At 33.6% G+C, this 17,514-nt stretch overlaps 2 protein-coding genes across 4 annotated transcripts; one reads left to right on the forward strand and one right to left on the reverse strand.

Annotated features, from left to right (window-relative positions):
• Window positions 1-3,482: 3,482 nt before the first annotated feature.
• LOC126676727 (prolycopene isomerase, chloroplastic) lies at window positions 3,483-8,382 on the forward strand. Of its 2 annotated transcripts, none has more exons than XM_050370994.2 (13): window positions 3,483-4,252; window positions 4,680-4,886; window positions 4,980-5,079; window positions 5,587-5,669; window positions 5,788-5,844; window positions 5,926-6,078; window positions 6,176-6,254; window positions 6,370-6,518; window positions 6,609-6,743; window positions 6,849-6,962; window positions 7,341-7,451; window positions 7,541-7,649; window positions 8,030-8,382. In XM_050370994.2, exons 1-13 carry the CDS (start codon window positions 3,725-3,727, stop codon window positions 8,101-8,103), a joined length of 1,899 nt encoding a protein of 632 aa, XP_050226951.1. In that variant the 5' UTR covers window positions 3,483-3,724; the 3' UTR covers window positions 8,104-8,382. The 2 variants fall into 2 exon arrangements, with proteins under 2 accessions (XP_050226951.1, XP_050226952.1); XM_050370995.2 differs by having other exon boundaries at window positions 4,200-4,259.
• A 44-nt stretch (window positions 8,383-8,426) lies between these two features.
• LOC126676726 (ABC transporter G family member 22-like) lies at window positions 8,427-17,247 on the reverse strand. Of its 2 annotated transcripts, XM_050370992.2 has the most exons (11): window positions 17,116-17,247; window positions 16,205-16,597; window positions 12,323-12,393; window positions 11,358-11,593; window positions 10,938-11,093; window positions 10,531-10,714; window positions 10,121-10,429; window positions 9,592-9,879; window positions 9,224-9,508; window positions 9,041-9,148; window positions 8,427-8,963 (listed from the first exon to the last, which is right to left on the reverse strand). In XM_050370992.2, exons 2-11 carry the CDS (start codon window positions 16,593-16,595, stop codon window positions 8,742-8,744), a joined length of 2,250 nt encoding a protein of 749 aa, XP_050226949.1. In that variant the 5' UTR covers window positions 16,596-16,597; window positions 17,116-17,247; the 3' UTR covers window positions 8,427-8,741. The 2 variants fall into 2 exon arrangements, with proteins under 2 accessions (XP_050226949.1, XP_050226950.1); XM_050370993.2 differs by lacking the exons at window positions 16,205-16,597; window positions 17,116-17,247 and adding an exon at window positions 12,054-12,121.
• Between the last annotated feature and the right edge of the window lie 267 nt (window positions 17,248-17,514).

Below are 17,514 nucleotides of genomic sequence, written 5' to 3' on the forward strand. Positions count from 1 at the left end.
TAAAAGTTTCGGACAAATCCCCAATATTAAAACGTCGATATACAAAACTTTAGACGTAAAACTTTAAGGACATAGGAGACACGTGGTGTGCAAGCGAGGAGACACATGGCGTGCAAGCGAAGCGACATGTGACACGCATGCACATCGACACATGGCACGTACGCGCATCGACACGTGGCTCGCATACGCGGCGACAGATGTCACACATGCGCAGCAACACGTGGAGGCACGTATCTCACATGCGTAGTGACACGTGACGATGTATGTCTTTATATATAGAAAACGCTGAAAACTGTTTTGATACATCGAGCTTCTCGGATCAATATCTCTCTACTTCGATATTGAAATTTGATATTCTTTTATCAAATCGAAACTATCGACGTCCTCTTCAACTCTACCTTTTTGTTTTATAAAATTAGGCCAGAAAACACATCGAATCAGTGACTCAAGTTTCAGCCAATACGTCCTTTTTGGTTCGTCGTGCTCCTACCATTTTCTCGCTTAAGTTTGGATTAACGAAAGAACTGTGAATTTATGCTATTACAATTAAATATTAAGTAAGTATAATTATTTTATATATTAAATGTTTAATGTAAAGGTATACAATTATTAAATATTTAATGTAAAAGTATATAGTTATATTGGTTTCGATGTGTGATGTGAAAATATTTGTGAGTGAATATGCTAGCTTTTGGTATAGAGATTGAATTATTATTTTAATATTCAATATGTGAAGATTAATTGTATTTGAAATGAGTTATTTAGCTGTTTTGAAATTTTTTCCTAAAAGGTGCTTATCTAAATGTTGTTTATAATAAAAAAGGTGTTGATTTGAATCTATATGAATATTTGATTGTTGATAAACGTGATATGCCTTGTCACTATTGGACAATCATTGTTGATAAATGTGATGTGCTTTTTGACTATTAGACGATCATTTAACTTGATAAATATGAAAGTGTTTGTTGTTGAGATATGGTTGGTGGCCAAATGGTAATTGAATTGCGCTCAAATGATTTGATATCTATGTTGGTGATATGCCACTCTATAATAATGTATGCGAGAGGTGCTGAGTTTGTAATATGCACCTGTGATTATGTGCTGAGATAGAAATATGCACATGTGAGAATGAAATTATTGGTGTCATTGCGCATGACACCAGGCTAAGTCTTGAACGAATGGCCGGTGAAGGGATAAGGTCCGAGGCTGCTAATGAGTAGAAAGGTTAGCCGTTAGGTGGCTTAGAAAGAGTTTGGTTAGGCTATAAGCCAGTGTTATGATCCTGGTTACAGACCTAGGGTTCGGTGAATTATTATAAAGATGGATATCACAATTGTTGATATGATGTTCATGTTATTATGAGTTTTATAGATGTTGAAAATATTGAACATGCCTTCTTTGTTCCTTTTGATTATGATTGTAAATCGCTTATAAGTGATTGTTGGTAGTCATGTTGCAACTAGAACATTTAATTTGGTGTGTATGTGAGGTAAAACGCAAATGAGTACGATTTAAGGATTAGAGATTTATCCAGTCCTGTAATGGGGTAAAAGTATATGTTTTACATATCCAAGTAAAATTTCAATAACTTAATTTTATGCTCACTCAGTTTTATACTGACCTTGTTTTCCAAACTTTTTAGGTATCACAATTAATCAAGGTTCCAAAGTTTTATTTCTTAGGAGTCATTTTATGCAAGACCTAAAAAATACTTTTTATTCTAGATATCCACAATAGACTAGAGTTTCATTAACCACGCATTAATGTTAAGTATTTTAACTCTGATGGTTTTGTAAATGGGATCATTTGTATTATAAAATTGTCTTATGAATAAAAGTTTGTTTTGACAAGAGAAAAAATTTATTATATTTTCAGGCTTGCTACGGGTTTCGGAGCTAACATTCCCATTTCACAACGCCGGTCTCGACTCGAGATTTTGGATCGCCACAATTTTTATTTCGATTTGCCTATAGCACCAAGATGGAGGTTCAAGGAGCCATGCACGGATCTAGACCGACATGTCATGCAGGACACTTCGTGTTTGGAGATGGGCTAAGAGGTCCCGCTTTTGCTGCGCTTGGAACGACATATTTGTACCAAATCTTGGTCTGAGGTACGTCTTTCCAAATTTATCTATTATATAAATGTTTCAACAGCTTGAATATTCAAAATACTGCTCGAAGTTGCTCGAAAATAGGTGCAACGCCCGAAAAATGATGTCCTAGGGACAAAGGAAAGCTGGCGCCGGCACTAGAATGAAAATGATGTCCTAGTGACTACCCTCATGGTGGTAGCACCAATTTCCTGTTAGCGCTTGATTTCTAGTTGGTTTTTTTATTTTTGGGCCTACCTTTGGGGGATTCCATTATCGGTATTAATGAACTCGATGTTTTTGTGTTTTCAGGATAGGGAAGCATTCTGTACTTCTGGTAACTTTGTAGGTGCTCGGACCTGATTTGCTTCTTTACACTCGTCAGTTCAGTCTCGGATAGACGACGTCGGCTTTGGGCGTTTGGCCCGCACTTTGTTTACCATGTCGAGGATCTGCAATGTTCCTTCGCTGCATGCTCTAATGGAGAGGTAGATGGATACCATCCATACCTTTCACTTACATATAGAAGAGATGACAATGACTCCTCTAGATGTCTCGCTTATCATTGGGATAAAGTTTGGCGGTCATCCGGTGCCTTTTGACAGTGGTCTGGTGACCTATGGTCGGCGAGATGACTTTGTCTTTGAGATGTTAGGTTTCATTCCGCAATACAAACACTCTTCGTTTGTTGTGTTCCGAGAAACGAACACGATGTTGACTAGACTGTTCGAATCTTTTTGTTCTATTTGCTAGGGACTGCCCTATTTTGCAATACAACGCTAGAGGACATGGATTAGCTTGCGACTTATGATCGAGGATCTGCTTCCGTTGCTTACTTATTTTCCATCATGGACTAGGCCGTCCGTGGAGAATCCCGTCTTTATGGGATGTGGCCCGTAGTGCATGTGAATTCTTTTTCCAACCCCCTATTTCTGTGCATCCTGTCTTTACCGGTTTTCTGACTTGATTTTGTGTTTTGTTTTCAGATTTAGGCTATTCAGAATGGTATATTGACCGGATTCGGCACACTGGGCGTCCCTTTGTTGCAATTTTGTTTGACGTTTCTCGTGTCTTTTTAGAATTTTATTTTTTGTTTACATTGTCCCTAATCTACTCATTAAAAATTAAATTATTGCGAAATTTAATTATAAAAGAAATAAAAAGTGAAAAGTACAAGAACTAACTAGAAAAATAAAATAAATTAGAAACCAAATAAATAAAAAATAAAAAGTACAATAATTCGAAGATGAGTTAAGCCTATGATTTTGATGTTTGTATTTTTATTTTCTTCTTCAATAAATAGATTAAAAAAAACTCCGGCCTCACTTTGGAAAGTGTCTTGCTCCACATTTTAGAATTCGAAATTAAACAAGGATACACAAGAAAACCGTTATAAATCATTGTTTTTTATGTTCTAAATATTTTTGTCTTTTCTTCCCTCCATGTTGTAAGAATCATGACATGGAATCACAACTCAACCCAACTCCCCATTACCTTATTAGCTAATTCCCTTACCATTTTCACTAATACATACTAAATACTCAATTCCCCTCCCACTTTAACATTTTTTATTACTACCCAATCCTCAGCATTTGATTGCTTTGATATGCTTAGCTTCAGTTTCTTGCTGTAATGAGTTTAGTTTTCAATAGTTCAGCAATTCAGTTGGGTAGTTTCAGACCCAGAACCCAAAAACATAGACAATTCTCTTTTAAAACTACCAAAGATTCAATCTTTTTCAATCCCAATAACATGAATTCTTGTTTGTATTTACACAATTCCATACCCAGAAATTTAGAAACCAAAATTCTGCTAAATAATCCCTTTAAAACTTCAAGTTTTAATAGTGATATCAAGTATGGTAGAGTAAAGCTTCAGTCTTTCAAGGTGAAGGGGGATTTGGTTTTGAGGGCAAAGTCAGTTTTAAGTGTGGATAAAGAGATAAATAAAGAGGGAAATAAAAGAGTGAGTAATTTTGATGCTATTGTTATTGGGTCTGGAATTGGTGGGTTGGTGGCTGCAGCTCAGCTGGGTGTGAAGGGAGCTAGGGTTTTGGTTTTGGAGAAGTATGTGATTCCTGGCGGAAGCTCTGGCTTTTATGAGAGGGATGGTTATACTTTTGATGTTGGCTCCTCTGTTATGTTTGGTTTCAGTGATAAGGTCAGTTGCTAACTTGACATTTATTTGTGTTATTTCTTTGTTTTGATCATCGGGGAGGCGGAGTTCTTTGTGCGAGGAATTGAATCCACAATTTTAGCAGAATGCTGCCAAGCTCTTATACCATTTAGGTTGTAGCTCGTTGGTTGTTTGTGTTGTTTCTGGTATGGTTATTTGTTATTAGATTGAATATGAAAAATGTTTTAGCTTTTTTCATGTGGATGCTGAATTCTAGTATGATCATTTAGAAAATGATGGTAAATTATGCAGTGGACTTAATTTTGAACTGATTAATGAGAATGTGGCTGTGGTTGTGCTTGTGAAAGCACTGACCGGCTTAGATGGAATTAACTTTTTTAAAAGTTTACGTTTTTGCATTGTCGGTCCTTTGAGAGTCTTCAAAATTGAAATTTGCCTGAAATGTGGACAGGGCAACTTAAATTTGATAACAAGAGCATTGGCTGCAGTTGGCCGTAAGATGGAGGTGATTCCTGATCCGACTACTGTTCATTTCCATCTACCCAATGATCTTTCTATACGAGTTCACAGGGAGTACGATGACTTCATCGCGGAACTTACTGCTAAATTTCCACATGAAAAAGAAGGCATCCTTAAATTTTATGGTGAATGTTGGAAGGTATTTAGGTGGCAGCAATATCATACTGGTCATTTTCAGCTCTATTTGTAGCCCATAGCAACTACTCATGTTGACTTGTATGTATGTATGTAGATATTCAACGCGTTAAATTCATTGGAACTGAAGTCACTAGAGGAGCCAATATACCTGTTTGGACAGTTCTTCCAGAAGCCTCTCGAATGCTTGACACTGGGTATTAGTTTATTTCTTTCCTTTTAAAGTAGCTAGAATCAATGTCGATTTACAGCAATGAAAATGCTCTTTTTCTTGGCTTTTAATAGTTAATAATCTTAGAAGCAGAACACATTTTCTTGTACATGTCTGCTTATCTTCTTTATTGAGGGTATCTTAATGCTATCATTCATTAAGTAAATATGTCGTATTTAATTTTAAAGATCCCTATGTAGTATAATTATCATTTGTGATAAGGAGGGAAGATACGGTTCAGGTTTGTTTAATTGGTAAATTATATATAGTGATGTACAATATGAACCTTGCAAATTTTTCCTTTTGTCATTCTTTCCTGCACCGCCATAAAATTCTGACTTGCCACTTCTATAAAGTGAGGCGAATTGTAGAATGAATCAGCAGGTTGTATCTGCTCACATAGTAAATATTAGAGGTGGAACACACTTTAATTCATTAGGAAGAGTAACACTAATTCTGATTGTTTTATCTCATAATGCTTCTATTTCTGCAGCTTATTACCTGCCTCAAAATGCTGGAGACATAGCTCGGAAGTATATAAAGGATCCGGAGCTGTTATCTTTTCTTGATGCGGAGGTGTGAGATATATTTAGTTCTGCACTAATTTTGGAATTGAATTCACGGTGTTTGAAGATTAGCAAAGGTTCTGTCCCACATTCTGACAGAAACAGTTTTGAAATCTACTTATTTGCAGTGTTTTATAGTCAGCACAGTTAATGCATCGCAGACACCAATGATTAATGCAGGCATGGTAAGCTGTTTTGACAGATTTCGACTCTTTCCTACATTTTCTTGTCTTTTTTTATTTAATCTTTTTATTATTTTACTTCAGGTTCTATGTGATAGGCATTTCGGAGGAATTAATTACCCTGTAGGTGGTGTTGGTGGAATTGCAAAGTCTCTGGTGGATGGTCTGGTTGATCAGGGTAGTGAAATTATGTACAAGGCAAATGTGAAAAACATCATATTGGAGAATGGAAAGGCTGTGAGTTTGACCTTCTTGGATATGATCGATATCTTACTTTAGTGGCTATATATGTGGAAACAATTTTATTACTTCTAATTGTAGGTGAATTTTGTAGGTGGGGGTGAGGCTTTCTGATGGAAGAGAGTTCTATGCCAAAACCGTAATCTCAAATGCTACAAGATGGGATACCTTTGGTTAGTATTGGCAAGAGGCTACTTGAAATTTTACGGTGACTTGTTTCAATAATGGTCCCAACTGCTTCATCAATACTTGTTTCTTCAGTTTATAAACTAGTTCATTTTGTTGCAGGGAAGTTGTTAAAAGGTGAAAAACTTCCACAAGAAGAAGAAAATTTCCAAAAAGTTTATGTCAAGGCTCCATCTTTTCTTTCCATTCACATGGGTGTAAAAGCTGAAGTTCTCCCTCCAGATACGGATTGCCATCATTTTGTGCTCGAGGTACAAGTATTTTATACTAGGAAATATAAAATGGGAGCATTTATTAGGAAATATCATCCTGATGTATCTGTTGTGATGTCTATGCTTTAGGATGAATGGGGAAGATTAGAGAAGTCTTATGGAAGTATATTTTTAAGCATTCCAACTATTCTTGATTCATCACTAGCTCCCGCAGGACATCATATTCTTCACATATTCACGACTTCTTCGTTCGATGACTGGGAGGTAACTCTAATACCATTTACTTCAATGCTAAGTCTATACATCTGAGATTGGTCTTACTGCCTTTTGATCCTGCTTTCTGCTGAGTTGCTGGGTTTTACCATTTAGGGACTCTCTGTAAAGGACTATGAGGCAAAGAAGGAGCTTATAGCAGATGAAATTATAAGCAGATTGGAGAAGAAACTGTTTCCAGGGCTGAGATCATCAATTACTTTTATGGAGGTGAATATTGCTCTTATATTTGTAATATAGATCATGAATGGCGAAAATTGTTTTTAGAGTGGCTTCAACCAATTGAGTATTTGTCGATAAATACTTTCTTAAGTTGATAAGAAAGGTGGTGATTGCAAATGGGTTAAACTTAACTCTTATTTTCCTACAGTCGATCTGTTGATATTTATATTCAAAAAAGTTTCCCTTATCTGTTTTTCCATTGTTAGTCCAGCATCATAGACTTGTTGGTTCTGGAAACCGCACGAGTGAGAGTTCTTTCATAATGATTTCCAGTTATTGGCTAATGCACTGACCTGCTCCAGATATGTGATGCTATTAAAATTTGAACGCTGAGGTATCAGTTAATTTTTTTATGTTTCATGATAGGTGGGGTCACCTAAGACACACAGGCGGTACCTAGCTCGTGATAAAGGTACCTATGGACCAATGCCACGTAAAACTCCTAAAGGCTTACTGGGAATGCCATTCAATACAACAGTAAGTATTAATGGTCTCTGATAAACAACATAATGTATGTAGTTTGTGTTAAGTTTGAAGCTGAATCAACTGGGTCATGAAACTCGCAGGCAATAGATGGTCTGTACTGTGTTGGTGATAGCTGTTTTCCAGGACAGGGTGTCATAGCTGTAGCCTTTTCTGGAGTAATGTGTGCTCATCGTGTAGCTGCTGATATCGGTAAAGCCACAGACCTTTTTCTCCAATCTGAAATATGTTTTATGTTACCTGGAATCTATACTGTACGAAAAATCGTTGAGTTCTACATTTCAGAAAGGCTTATGTAACTCATAAATTTTATATTTAGAACATTTTATAGCAAAAAACATGGTTGCACCGTTTTCAGTTTCAGCTTTTTCCATTCTAAGTATTTGTTTTGTTTCCGTGCAACATGCCTGGAATGGATGGAATGATTTGCAGCTCATCTACTAGATCATGTTAGAGTAGTATGAGTAGTTTTTTTAGTTTAAATATGGATTTATGGCATCCAAGTTGAGGACATCATACAACGAAAGGCTAAATATTTCGTCATTCTGCTAAAATTTGATTTCTTATCACAGGACTGGAGAAGAAGTCACCTGTAATGGATGCTGCCCTCCTTCGACTTCTTGGCTGGTTAAGGACATTGGCATAAGTTGTTTGATGGGAAGAAATATAATTTGCCTTTTTGTTTTCCTAGCTATTGAAGGCAGGTATTTTTTACATACAATTTTTCTCAGTTAAAACATATGTTAGGGCTTTCCCCAACGTGTATAGAGTAGTCAAATATCTTTCATGTTTTTTCTTTTCGGGAAAGAAAAGAAAGCTGCTTCTTTTGTTTTTCTTTTTGCATTTTGTTTAAGAGAAGGACGATTCTGTCCTTATGTATTGAAATAGTAATCCTGTAAATTATCTTAGAAAGAAATTTATAAAATTGCTGCATTGTCCTCCTCTTAAAACACTGTAAAAGCACATTGCTAAATTCAGTTAAAATTCATTACTGATCATTTTAGTTAAGTTTGACAAACATTCCATCACTGCATCAAAAGTAGGTAAAAAAAATGGAAAGACTAGCTAGTGAACATGATCTTCTGGCAGATTACTGACACATAATGTCCTTGCTGATACTACGATGAAAATAACCTCTCGTAGAGGCAAAAACTGACGGTGAGATTGTATCTTTGCCGGTATCGCTTGCTCGACACCGGAATGTGAGTCTTCCCAAAGATTGCTCTTTGAGAAACGGTAAGTTCTTGATAAAATAGTTTACGTTTCTCTGGAATTCGCATTCTCTTAGGTTCCACAATTGAACTTCATATTCCGCAAAGAAATGTATGCTAACAGGCGGTAGCCGAAAACCATGGCCACGAGAACGCTGACTTCCAGTACGCCATTGCCTATTTCCATTCCATTAACGGGAGGTGACATGTCCTCATATTGCACCTTGAGAAGAAGCTTGTATGTATGGTAGTTGAAAGACAAATAGCGAATCCAGGCGATGAATATTGGAACTTTCTGCAAAACAAAAAGTTTGTATTACATCTTTGCCTGGACTGCTCATGAACTCTTCTACATAGAATGTCAATGTTTACCTTCACGAAATATCCTCCGGCCAGCATGAAGGTCATCACAGTTACTGACGCGAGTGTCGTTGCCTTCTTTAAGTCCATCAGCATAGCACCGATAGCTAGTCCTAGTCCCTGCGATTAGACGCATTTTTTGGTTAGACACTAAAGGTTTTGATGTTTGATTTTTTAAGTTTCAGTAATGGTTACCTGAGCGGCAACAATACAGAGAAAAACTGTAAGCTGGCTAAGGAAAAACGGAGCAGCACTCATTCTCAAGCCTGCCATGAAATAAACAACGACAAGAAACAGCACCGGCAGTACCAGATCAAGCGGAAGATCACTTGTAGTCCTTGCCAAGAAATATGCACTTAGTCGATACATATCTGCTGCGCGTTCCTTATTAAGCATTGCTCTTTCTTGAGGAAATGTAAAGATCGCGGTGAAGACAGGAAAGAATCCCCAGAAAACAGCAATAAAGAAAAGCAACCCTGACTGCAAATTATAAGTAAGTTGTAAGTTGTCCTGTTAATTTCCGGAAGTTGAAAATGTTGATGAATCGTAGATAGTTGCATTACCTGATCTTGTAAGCCTTTCGGGGTTCTGCTGTCCGATTGCCACCATAGTAATCCCAAGATAACTGCAGTAGAGAGAACTTGAGTTATTCTCAACCAGCTAAAATAGTCATATCTTCTTTCTTTGATTCCTCTGCAGAACAATATTGTATATTGTTGCCACCAGCTTGTTCCCCATTGTCGCTTCCGACTCGAAACTTTCAACTTTACTTCTTCTTCAAGAGGTATAGGATTCATAATCTTCTTCTTTTCCATTTCTGCAACTCGTGTCTCGTATGCTTCCACAAGATACTGCATTCAAACGATTACCATTGTTTATATAGTTAAAGCCAGATATGGAACCTTCTAACATTGGAGACTGTGTAGCACAGAAATGAGAAATGCCGAAACAACATTTCATACTAGAATATGTTATAAAAATAGAGTTTCGGAGTTTCAGAAGTGTTTTCATAAACAAAAACATGACGCTGAAATGTAGAACTCGACAACTTTCCATGCAACATGTATTGCTGAACTTGGAATCTATATTTACCTCATGTACAACAGCAGGAGACGGCTTTCCATTTATGGTTTGAGTGTCGGAGTTCCCCATTTGAACTCTATCCTCCAATTCTGACGGTACGGAAACATCAAATATATTTCCATTGGCAAGGTCTATCAGGAACTCTGCCGGATTCATGGCAATAAGAGGATTACAGCCGATAGATGAGAAGTATGTGATTGCTTCTGATGCTTTTCCGAAGTAGAGTAAGCTTCCTTTTCCAATAAGGATCAACTTGTCAAACTTGTGAAATAATCTGCTTGATGGCTGATGGATTGTTGTTACCACTGTTTTCCCACCCTGCCATTAACAATGAGTACTAGTTAGCAACACTTTTGGTTCAAACCAAATCAAACCAAAAAATGAATCAGACCAACTGGTTCAGTAGGTCTGCGATTAACCTCTGCTATGTCTTGTAACATCTGAACAGTTCTTAAAGCTGTTGTGGAATCCAATCCAGAGGTAGGTTCATCAAGAAACAAAAGAGAAGGATTGATAATAATCTCATTTCCAATGCAAACTCTTTTTCTTTCTCCGCCCGATACACCACGGACGAATGAACCTCCGATCATCGTATCTTGGCACCTATACAATTCAAATTCTCACAGTTTTAGCTTGTAAAATTTGCCAATCTTTGTTTATGATGCACGAAAACTTATCGAGTCTTACATTTCAACATTTTATTTTTTCATAAACACTTGCTGAATCTTGAAACTTTACATTAATAAGTTATTGTCACTAAAAACTATATTTTTCCGTTTCCTTTTTTTATTTCAGCATTTTGAAGATAATTTATGTATATATATACCTCTCTAATCCTAGCTCATAGATGACATCTATAGCTCTTTTTTCCTTCTGTTCTCTGGTCAGTGTCTTGGGCAACCTGAGGCGAGCTGCATATGTTAATGTTTCTTTCACTGTAAGGTGAGGAAACAGAACATCATCCTGAGTCACGAATCCGATCCTGCAACAATACATTAATCACATACACTGTCAGAACATCATCCGGAGTCACAAATTCGAGTCAATGCAAAACACTGTTAAACTCGAACTCTATTCGAGAGTCTATCGAGCCAAGTATTTTAATGTTCTGATTCGACTCGGCAATTGACTTGAGTAGTGGATCAATTTCGAATATTTCTCGAGTTAATTAATTGGATACTCCACTATAACAAGAGAATGTGGCCTACCATAGTTGATATAAAGTGTTGGAGATAAGAGATCTTACCTACTTTTAAGAAACTTGGAATAAGATTGATCATTGTAAGTGATTGAACCACCGACAGTTTGGTGAGTTACTCTGCCACTAAGAAGATTCAAGAGTGATGTTTTTCCACTTCCTGAAGGACCCATAAGTGCCAAAACCTGACCTGGATCCACCGAACCTGTTATTCCATTCAATATCTCCTTCTCCTCTGTGGATGTTATTCCCTTTATTATCACCTTGTATGTCACGTCTGTAAACTGCACCATTCCGATACACAAATAAATATCGTTATGACCGTATAGACTATGTTGTACGGAAACTTGTCAAGTTCTACGTCTCGGTATTTCCGTTTCTGATCTCGTAAACTATTCTGAAACTCTATATAAACATATTGTATTACCATTTCACATTGCAGCATTTTCCATTTTAATGTTTTTTGTTTTCCGACAAATAAATGAAAGATGTAATGTATTAGGGTTTCTTATCTACCAATGAAAACAAATCGAGGTTTTGTACGTAAATTCTCAAGTTCGAGCATCAATCTAGCCAATTAACAACAATTATTCATACCCTTCTTTCCATAGACTCATATATTTTAAAATTTATAAAAATGTAATAATATATATTCTTGATTTTGAATAGGGGAAAGAAGGGAGAATCTTGTACATTAATAGTATCATATAGATGATGAAACCTTTGTACAAGATTGAAACTGACCAATAAGCTATGGCTACCCATATTCTATAGATATCGCGTCGATCGTTACATAGTTTCTCCATCTTTGCCTGTCCAAATAGAATGTATATGAAATTAATCCATAGTTTAGTACCATTAGGAAAGGCAAATTTTGCATACACATTAACGGTATGTTCTTGGAGATCATCATAAATATAATAATGGACTCATAGGTAAATAAATGTTATTATGTAAGGTTAGTTTTTAATAATAAATGATGACAATAATTATATATATGTATGTGTATATACCTTGAGATAAATTGGCAAAGTTGGTTCGGTTTGAAACTTCGGTTTGTGCATTCTAGCTTCGCGATCTTCAGCTGCAAAATGCACAGATTTATGTGTATATTTCTTGGTAAGAAATTAGCAATTGATGGTACTTGATAATGTAATGATTTATATTGAGAAGTTAATGATGATAAATGAGATATTTTTTCAGGCTAAAATCCATTTTCTTGGCAACTTGAGAGGTTTACTTATTTTCATTTCTTGTAAACTTGAAATTCAATGATGAAATTGAGTATCCGACAATTTGTATATAAAAACTTGACATAAAAGAGTGCAATATTTGAAGGTATAACCGCTAGAGAGTTAAAATTCGATCAAACTATAAATTTAGAGATTGAGCTCGATTTTGACATAATAATGAGATATCCGGTCTTGATTTGATTATGTATTCGAGCTCAATTAATTTTTTTTATATTTAAAATATAAATGTAAATATACATAAATACTAGGGATAAACTAATAAATCACTTTAAACTGGATTAAGTTCGTGAGCTCCTCGAGTCGAATATTTGAAATACTCAAACTCGGGTGGCAAATTAACTTTGGTAAGATCGAAAACTCAATTAAAATTAATTTAATTCTATCTTTTTCGATTTACATTCAAATATCTTGCAAATTGTCTCGATTAGATTAGACACGATGAAAATGACGTATTATTGAAATTTTTGTGGTTAGAATTGAAGTTCCAATTGATCAAAAATCAACTGGTTCTTATTAATGTCAAACATGGAGTACACCATGTCACTACAAACCTTTCAAGTATATGTCACAAGAAAGGAAGATAAAAGAAAAAGTGGGTGAAAAGTCTTTTTCGAGAAGAGTAAGTTTGGCCAAGACGAGCGGAATTATTTACAAACTAACTTTAATTCTTTACAATTTCTACGTACATACACATAAATAGACCTCATAATTCGTGTATGCCAGTTATAAAACGGACCGTATTTGTGTAGACACGAAATACGGTTTGACCTAATCGAAGTATAATATTATTATCAATTTTGTTTAATATTTAAAATTTTAAACACGGCGGTTCAAAATATACAGATTATACAGCACGGCACACATAAATATGTTTAACTAAATGTGTTGTTAGATCTACTTGTTTAACTATTAAACTCATTAAACTATTAGTAACACAGATAGAACTAATGCTACCTACTAAAATATATAGAATAATAATTATATATAATATAAATGAAAATAAATACTTATATTTAAATTTTAATAGTAATTAAAATTTTAAAATAAATATTTAGTTAGAAATAGTTAATCGTGTTTAAACAGATTAAATGTGTATAATCCGTTTGAATATAAAATTAATTGTGTTATAAAAGCATTGACTCATTTCTAATCCAATTATGTTTACATTTAAATCTAAATTTGTTTAATAATTCTTATCTTATCATGTATAAAATTGCTAGATCTAGCCATAAGCACAGTGAGGGAGCCAGCCAATTAATATTCGATATTTTTTTTATTTTTAAATAATTTAAAATTAGAATGATTATAAAAGAAACTATCGTTTTTAATGTGTTTTATAATTTTATAAAATAAATTATAATTTTTAATGTGTTTTATAATTTATGTATAAAATTTTCACTTTAGCAATTTAAAATGCAAATTTTTAATTTTTATAATCCGTAAAATTTAGTAAGTTTTCGATAAAAGATGCTGATATGAACATTAAGACAATGATATGGTTATATGTATTACAACATCCATACCAATTTTTTTTTTATTATGAAATTATTTAGTATCTCGAATTATGAAAAATTGAAAGTGTGTGCTAAATTTCTAAAATAAAAAATTCGTATCAAAATTTATGAAACACGTTAAAATTTATGTTTTATTTTATGATTAACTGTTTTATATATGTCTCTTTATATTTAAACTTATAAATAACATAGAGATATTATTTTTATTACAGTTTTTAGAATAATGATGAATTCAGTTTATACAATTAAATAAAATTTAGAATACTTTTGAATAAATGACATATATTCATAAAAGATTGTCTATAAGAAAATTTATGTGGGAGCATACTCTAACAAATAATGTAAATCAACTACTCACATACATACACAAATTTGGCAATGAGACACCCACCAACCACTAAGGAAAAAAGAACAACCATTTTTTTAATTCTTTAAAAGAATGCTTTATTTAGATGAAAGAAATGATCATCTTCTTGTTTTCTATTAAGGAAAAAGTAGCTACAGAGATAAGTGTTATTATTTCATTTGTTTAATTATCTTAAAATGTATAATCTAATTGTAAAATATAGAACTGTTTAATTTTAAAAATATTAAAAATGAATTTAAACTTAATCTAGTGATATGAATTCAAATTTAAAATTTTTACATTCGAACTTTTTTTTGTTATTATAAAAAATACTTCATTAATTCTATAAGTCTATTTCATGTTTTTAGTGTCATTTTATATGATTTTTTTGATTCAATCTTTTTGTTTTAAAAATTAATGACTATAACTTTATAGTCATTAATTAATTAGATGTAAAATGAAAAAAAATATAACTTGTTTCCTTTTTAATTAATAGACAAAACGTTTATGCTCCTTTTCAAATGGGATGCAGGAGGTGTATAAAAACTAAAAAGTGTTTACTAATTTAAATGTATTTAATTGTTTTAAGTTTAAACAATATTTAAAATATAAATAATTCACACAAAATAGCAACCCAAAACAGACCCATTCATGTTGGAACTTATAGAAGTTTAAAAGGGTCCCATCCCATCCGATCCCACGAGCACTAGCTTCACAATTTAATTGCATATTCATATTCAATTTCTTTCTGAAAAATCATAAAAAAAAAAAGTTTATTTCTGTTCATTTTTTTTGATGAATAATAAGTATATTATTTCTGCTCATTTAATTAGAAGACATGAGAAATAGGTAACTTATATACATATATTTCTCTTTTTGTTATCAATTATTTCCTCATCATGCTCAAGCAATCACTATTACCATTTTCATATGCAATCTACCTTGAGACTCAAGTTAACTTTCTATTATTTGTCGGCCTAGTCTAAATAGTTAACACGTTTTCAAGTGTATTAAAAAAATTATGGATTCGAATTTTACCTTCATTATTAACAACTAACAAATTGAGACTTTAAAAGTGGTAAGTTATTTTTGACATTTTTTTTTTGTTACTTAATTGGTAATTTAAACCTTTTAACATAGATATTTTTTTATATGCATGTGAAAACATTGACGAACTCATGTTTAGGTGATCTTAGTCCAAATAATTGGGTAATTAGGTTTATACAACTTAATATTTTCTACCCTTTCTTGTAGGATATAAAAAATACGATCCTCATATTTTATTCATAAGTATCAAAAATAAATATTTTCATATTAAATTTCATTTCCTAACTAATTAGTAAAAACTAATAATATATGCATATAAATATCAATAAATCTGTATTATCTATCTAGAATAATACTGTTAAATAACCAATGAATTCAAAAAACATAAACTATCAAGGCAAGACTCAAACTCTATTGTTTTATTATTTCTATGAGTTGCGAAACACCAAACTTAAATTTTTTTCAATAAGAAATATTTTTATATTATATCAAATAATCAATCAGAAATTAATTTGATATTTACTATAAATAGAACTTCTATGTCTTGCAGAAACTTTCAAATAATTCTTATTTATATTTCAAATTATTATCCAAAAACATGCATATACTTGAATGCACACACCCACATCACCTCCCATATGTAATGGACCACAATAACTAACTAATAACAAAGTATTTCACAAATATATCATATAATGCATGAAAATATGCAAAAAGATAAAGAAAATTACTTACGTATATCATCATCACTAAACGGTTTCGAATCCGCTATCTCGTCCTGCGGCACGGCGAAGCCGGTGAAGGAGAACGACAAGCCTAAGCTAGCACTCGACGCGCGGCTTAAAGCGGCGCCGCTGGTGAGGTCGTCCACGTCAAATTTCATTTGTGCACTTCTTGTTTTCCTAATGTGTGTGTTTCTGCCTACCGAACCGCCACTCCTTCCCGGTGAAGCTGCCATCATGTTGTGTTTGCTCGACTTCCGAGAGAGGGTCCCGCTGCTCTCCGTGGATGTTCCTCCTCCGGCCGCCTGGTCAATTGTTGGTGGTGATCTGAATGCTGCCGCTAGTGATTCCATCAATTGGTCCGACTTTGTTCTTACTAAACTCGTTACACTTGTTTTCTCCATGCCTAATATAAACATTTCCAAGAATATTTTTAAAAATTAGTATCACAAATAAAGAAAAAAAATTATAGAACTTATAAAATTATTATAGCTCAAGAATTGATTTAAATTTATCAGATTAAACCTTGAAATGGAAAATGGAAAGAAATGGTCTTTTGATTGGGTATTAATACATAAACATAAAAATTAATTATTTTAAAAAAAAACTTGAAAGTACCGTGTTCTTGGTTAATTCTTCCAAAATCATTTAAGGATACGAGTTGGAAGAAGCGGAATAAAAGAAAACGATGAATGATTGAAGAAGGAAGCAAGGTGAAACGATTAAAAAAGAAAAATAGTATCGAAACAACAAAAAAATAACCGATAACTGACGATTAGAAGTAGCGACTGCTTACCCTAACTCATTAGTTATAGAGTTAGGGTTCGAAATTCAGTCAGAAACAATTACCAAAACGAAGAAAAAAAGGGAAAAAAATTCAAGAAAGAATTAATATACAAGATCAAGATTTGATCAGACATATACCTTTTTTGTGAACTAAAACTGAAGGATGCAAATGAACTGAAAATGTAAATTCCAAACTTGGAAAGAACAGAAAGAAATTGAAGGTTCTAAAGAAGAGAAGTGGATCAACTGCAATAACTACACAAATGGTGCATCCACTACTTATATAAGGTGCAATTTATTTAAAAAGTAATTATTCTAGTTTCCCAAAATGCCCCTCAAAACTTCTTAAAATATTATAATCTTGACATGTACCTATCTTAAATCTTTTCAATTTATGATACTAACAGCACTCATAGGAGCACATTTAATGGTTGTAATACAAACATCGCATATTTTTTACATCACAGCCGTACACGTGTTGGGACAGTACTTCATAATTTCCTGAATTTGAAAAATGAGTACTCATTAGGCATTTTT

This window comes from Mercurialis annua, linkage group LG4 (assembly GCF_937616625.2).
Source record: "Mercurialis annua linkage group LG4, ddMerAnnu1.2, whole genome shotgun sequence".
NCBI classification, from domain to species: domain Eukaryota; kingdom Viridiplantae; phylum Streptophyta; class Magnoliopsida; order Malpighiales; family Euphorbiaceae; genus Mercurialis; species Mercurialis annua.

What these genes read in the sequence shown, in the direction of transcription:
- LOC126676727 (XM_050370994.2), top strand. Translation starts at nt 3,725, where the DNA reads ATGAGTTTAGTTTTCAATAGTTCAGCAATTCAGTTGGGTAGTTTCAGA. An exon ending in GCCATCATTTTGTGCTCGAG is followed by an intron (nt 6,519 to 6,608) that starts GTACAAGTATTT and finishes TCTATGCTTTAG; the next exon opens with GATGAATGGGGAAGATTAGA. An exon ending in GAATGCCATTCAATACAACA is followed by an intron (nt 7,452 to 7,540) that starts GTAAGTATTAAT and finishes TGAAACTCGCAG; the next exon opens with GCAATAGATGGTCTGTACTG.
- LOC126676726 (XM_050370992.2), bottom strand. Translation starts at nt 16,595, where the DNA reads ATGGAGAAAACAAGTGTAACGAGTTTAGTAAGAACAAAGTCGGACCAA. An exon ending in GTTTAGTGATGATGATATAC is followed by an intron (nt 12,394 to 16,204) that starts GTAAGTAATTTT and finishes TGCATTTTGCAG; the next exon opens with CTGAAGATCGCGAAGCTAGA. An exon ending in CTTTGCCAATTTATCTCAAG is followed by an intron (nt 11,594 to 12,322) that starts GTATATACACAT and finishes GGAATGGTGCAG; the next exon opens with TTTACAGACGTGACATACAA.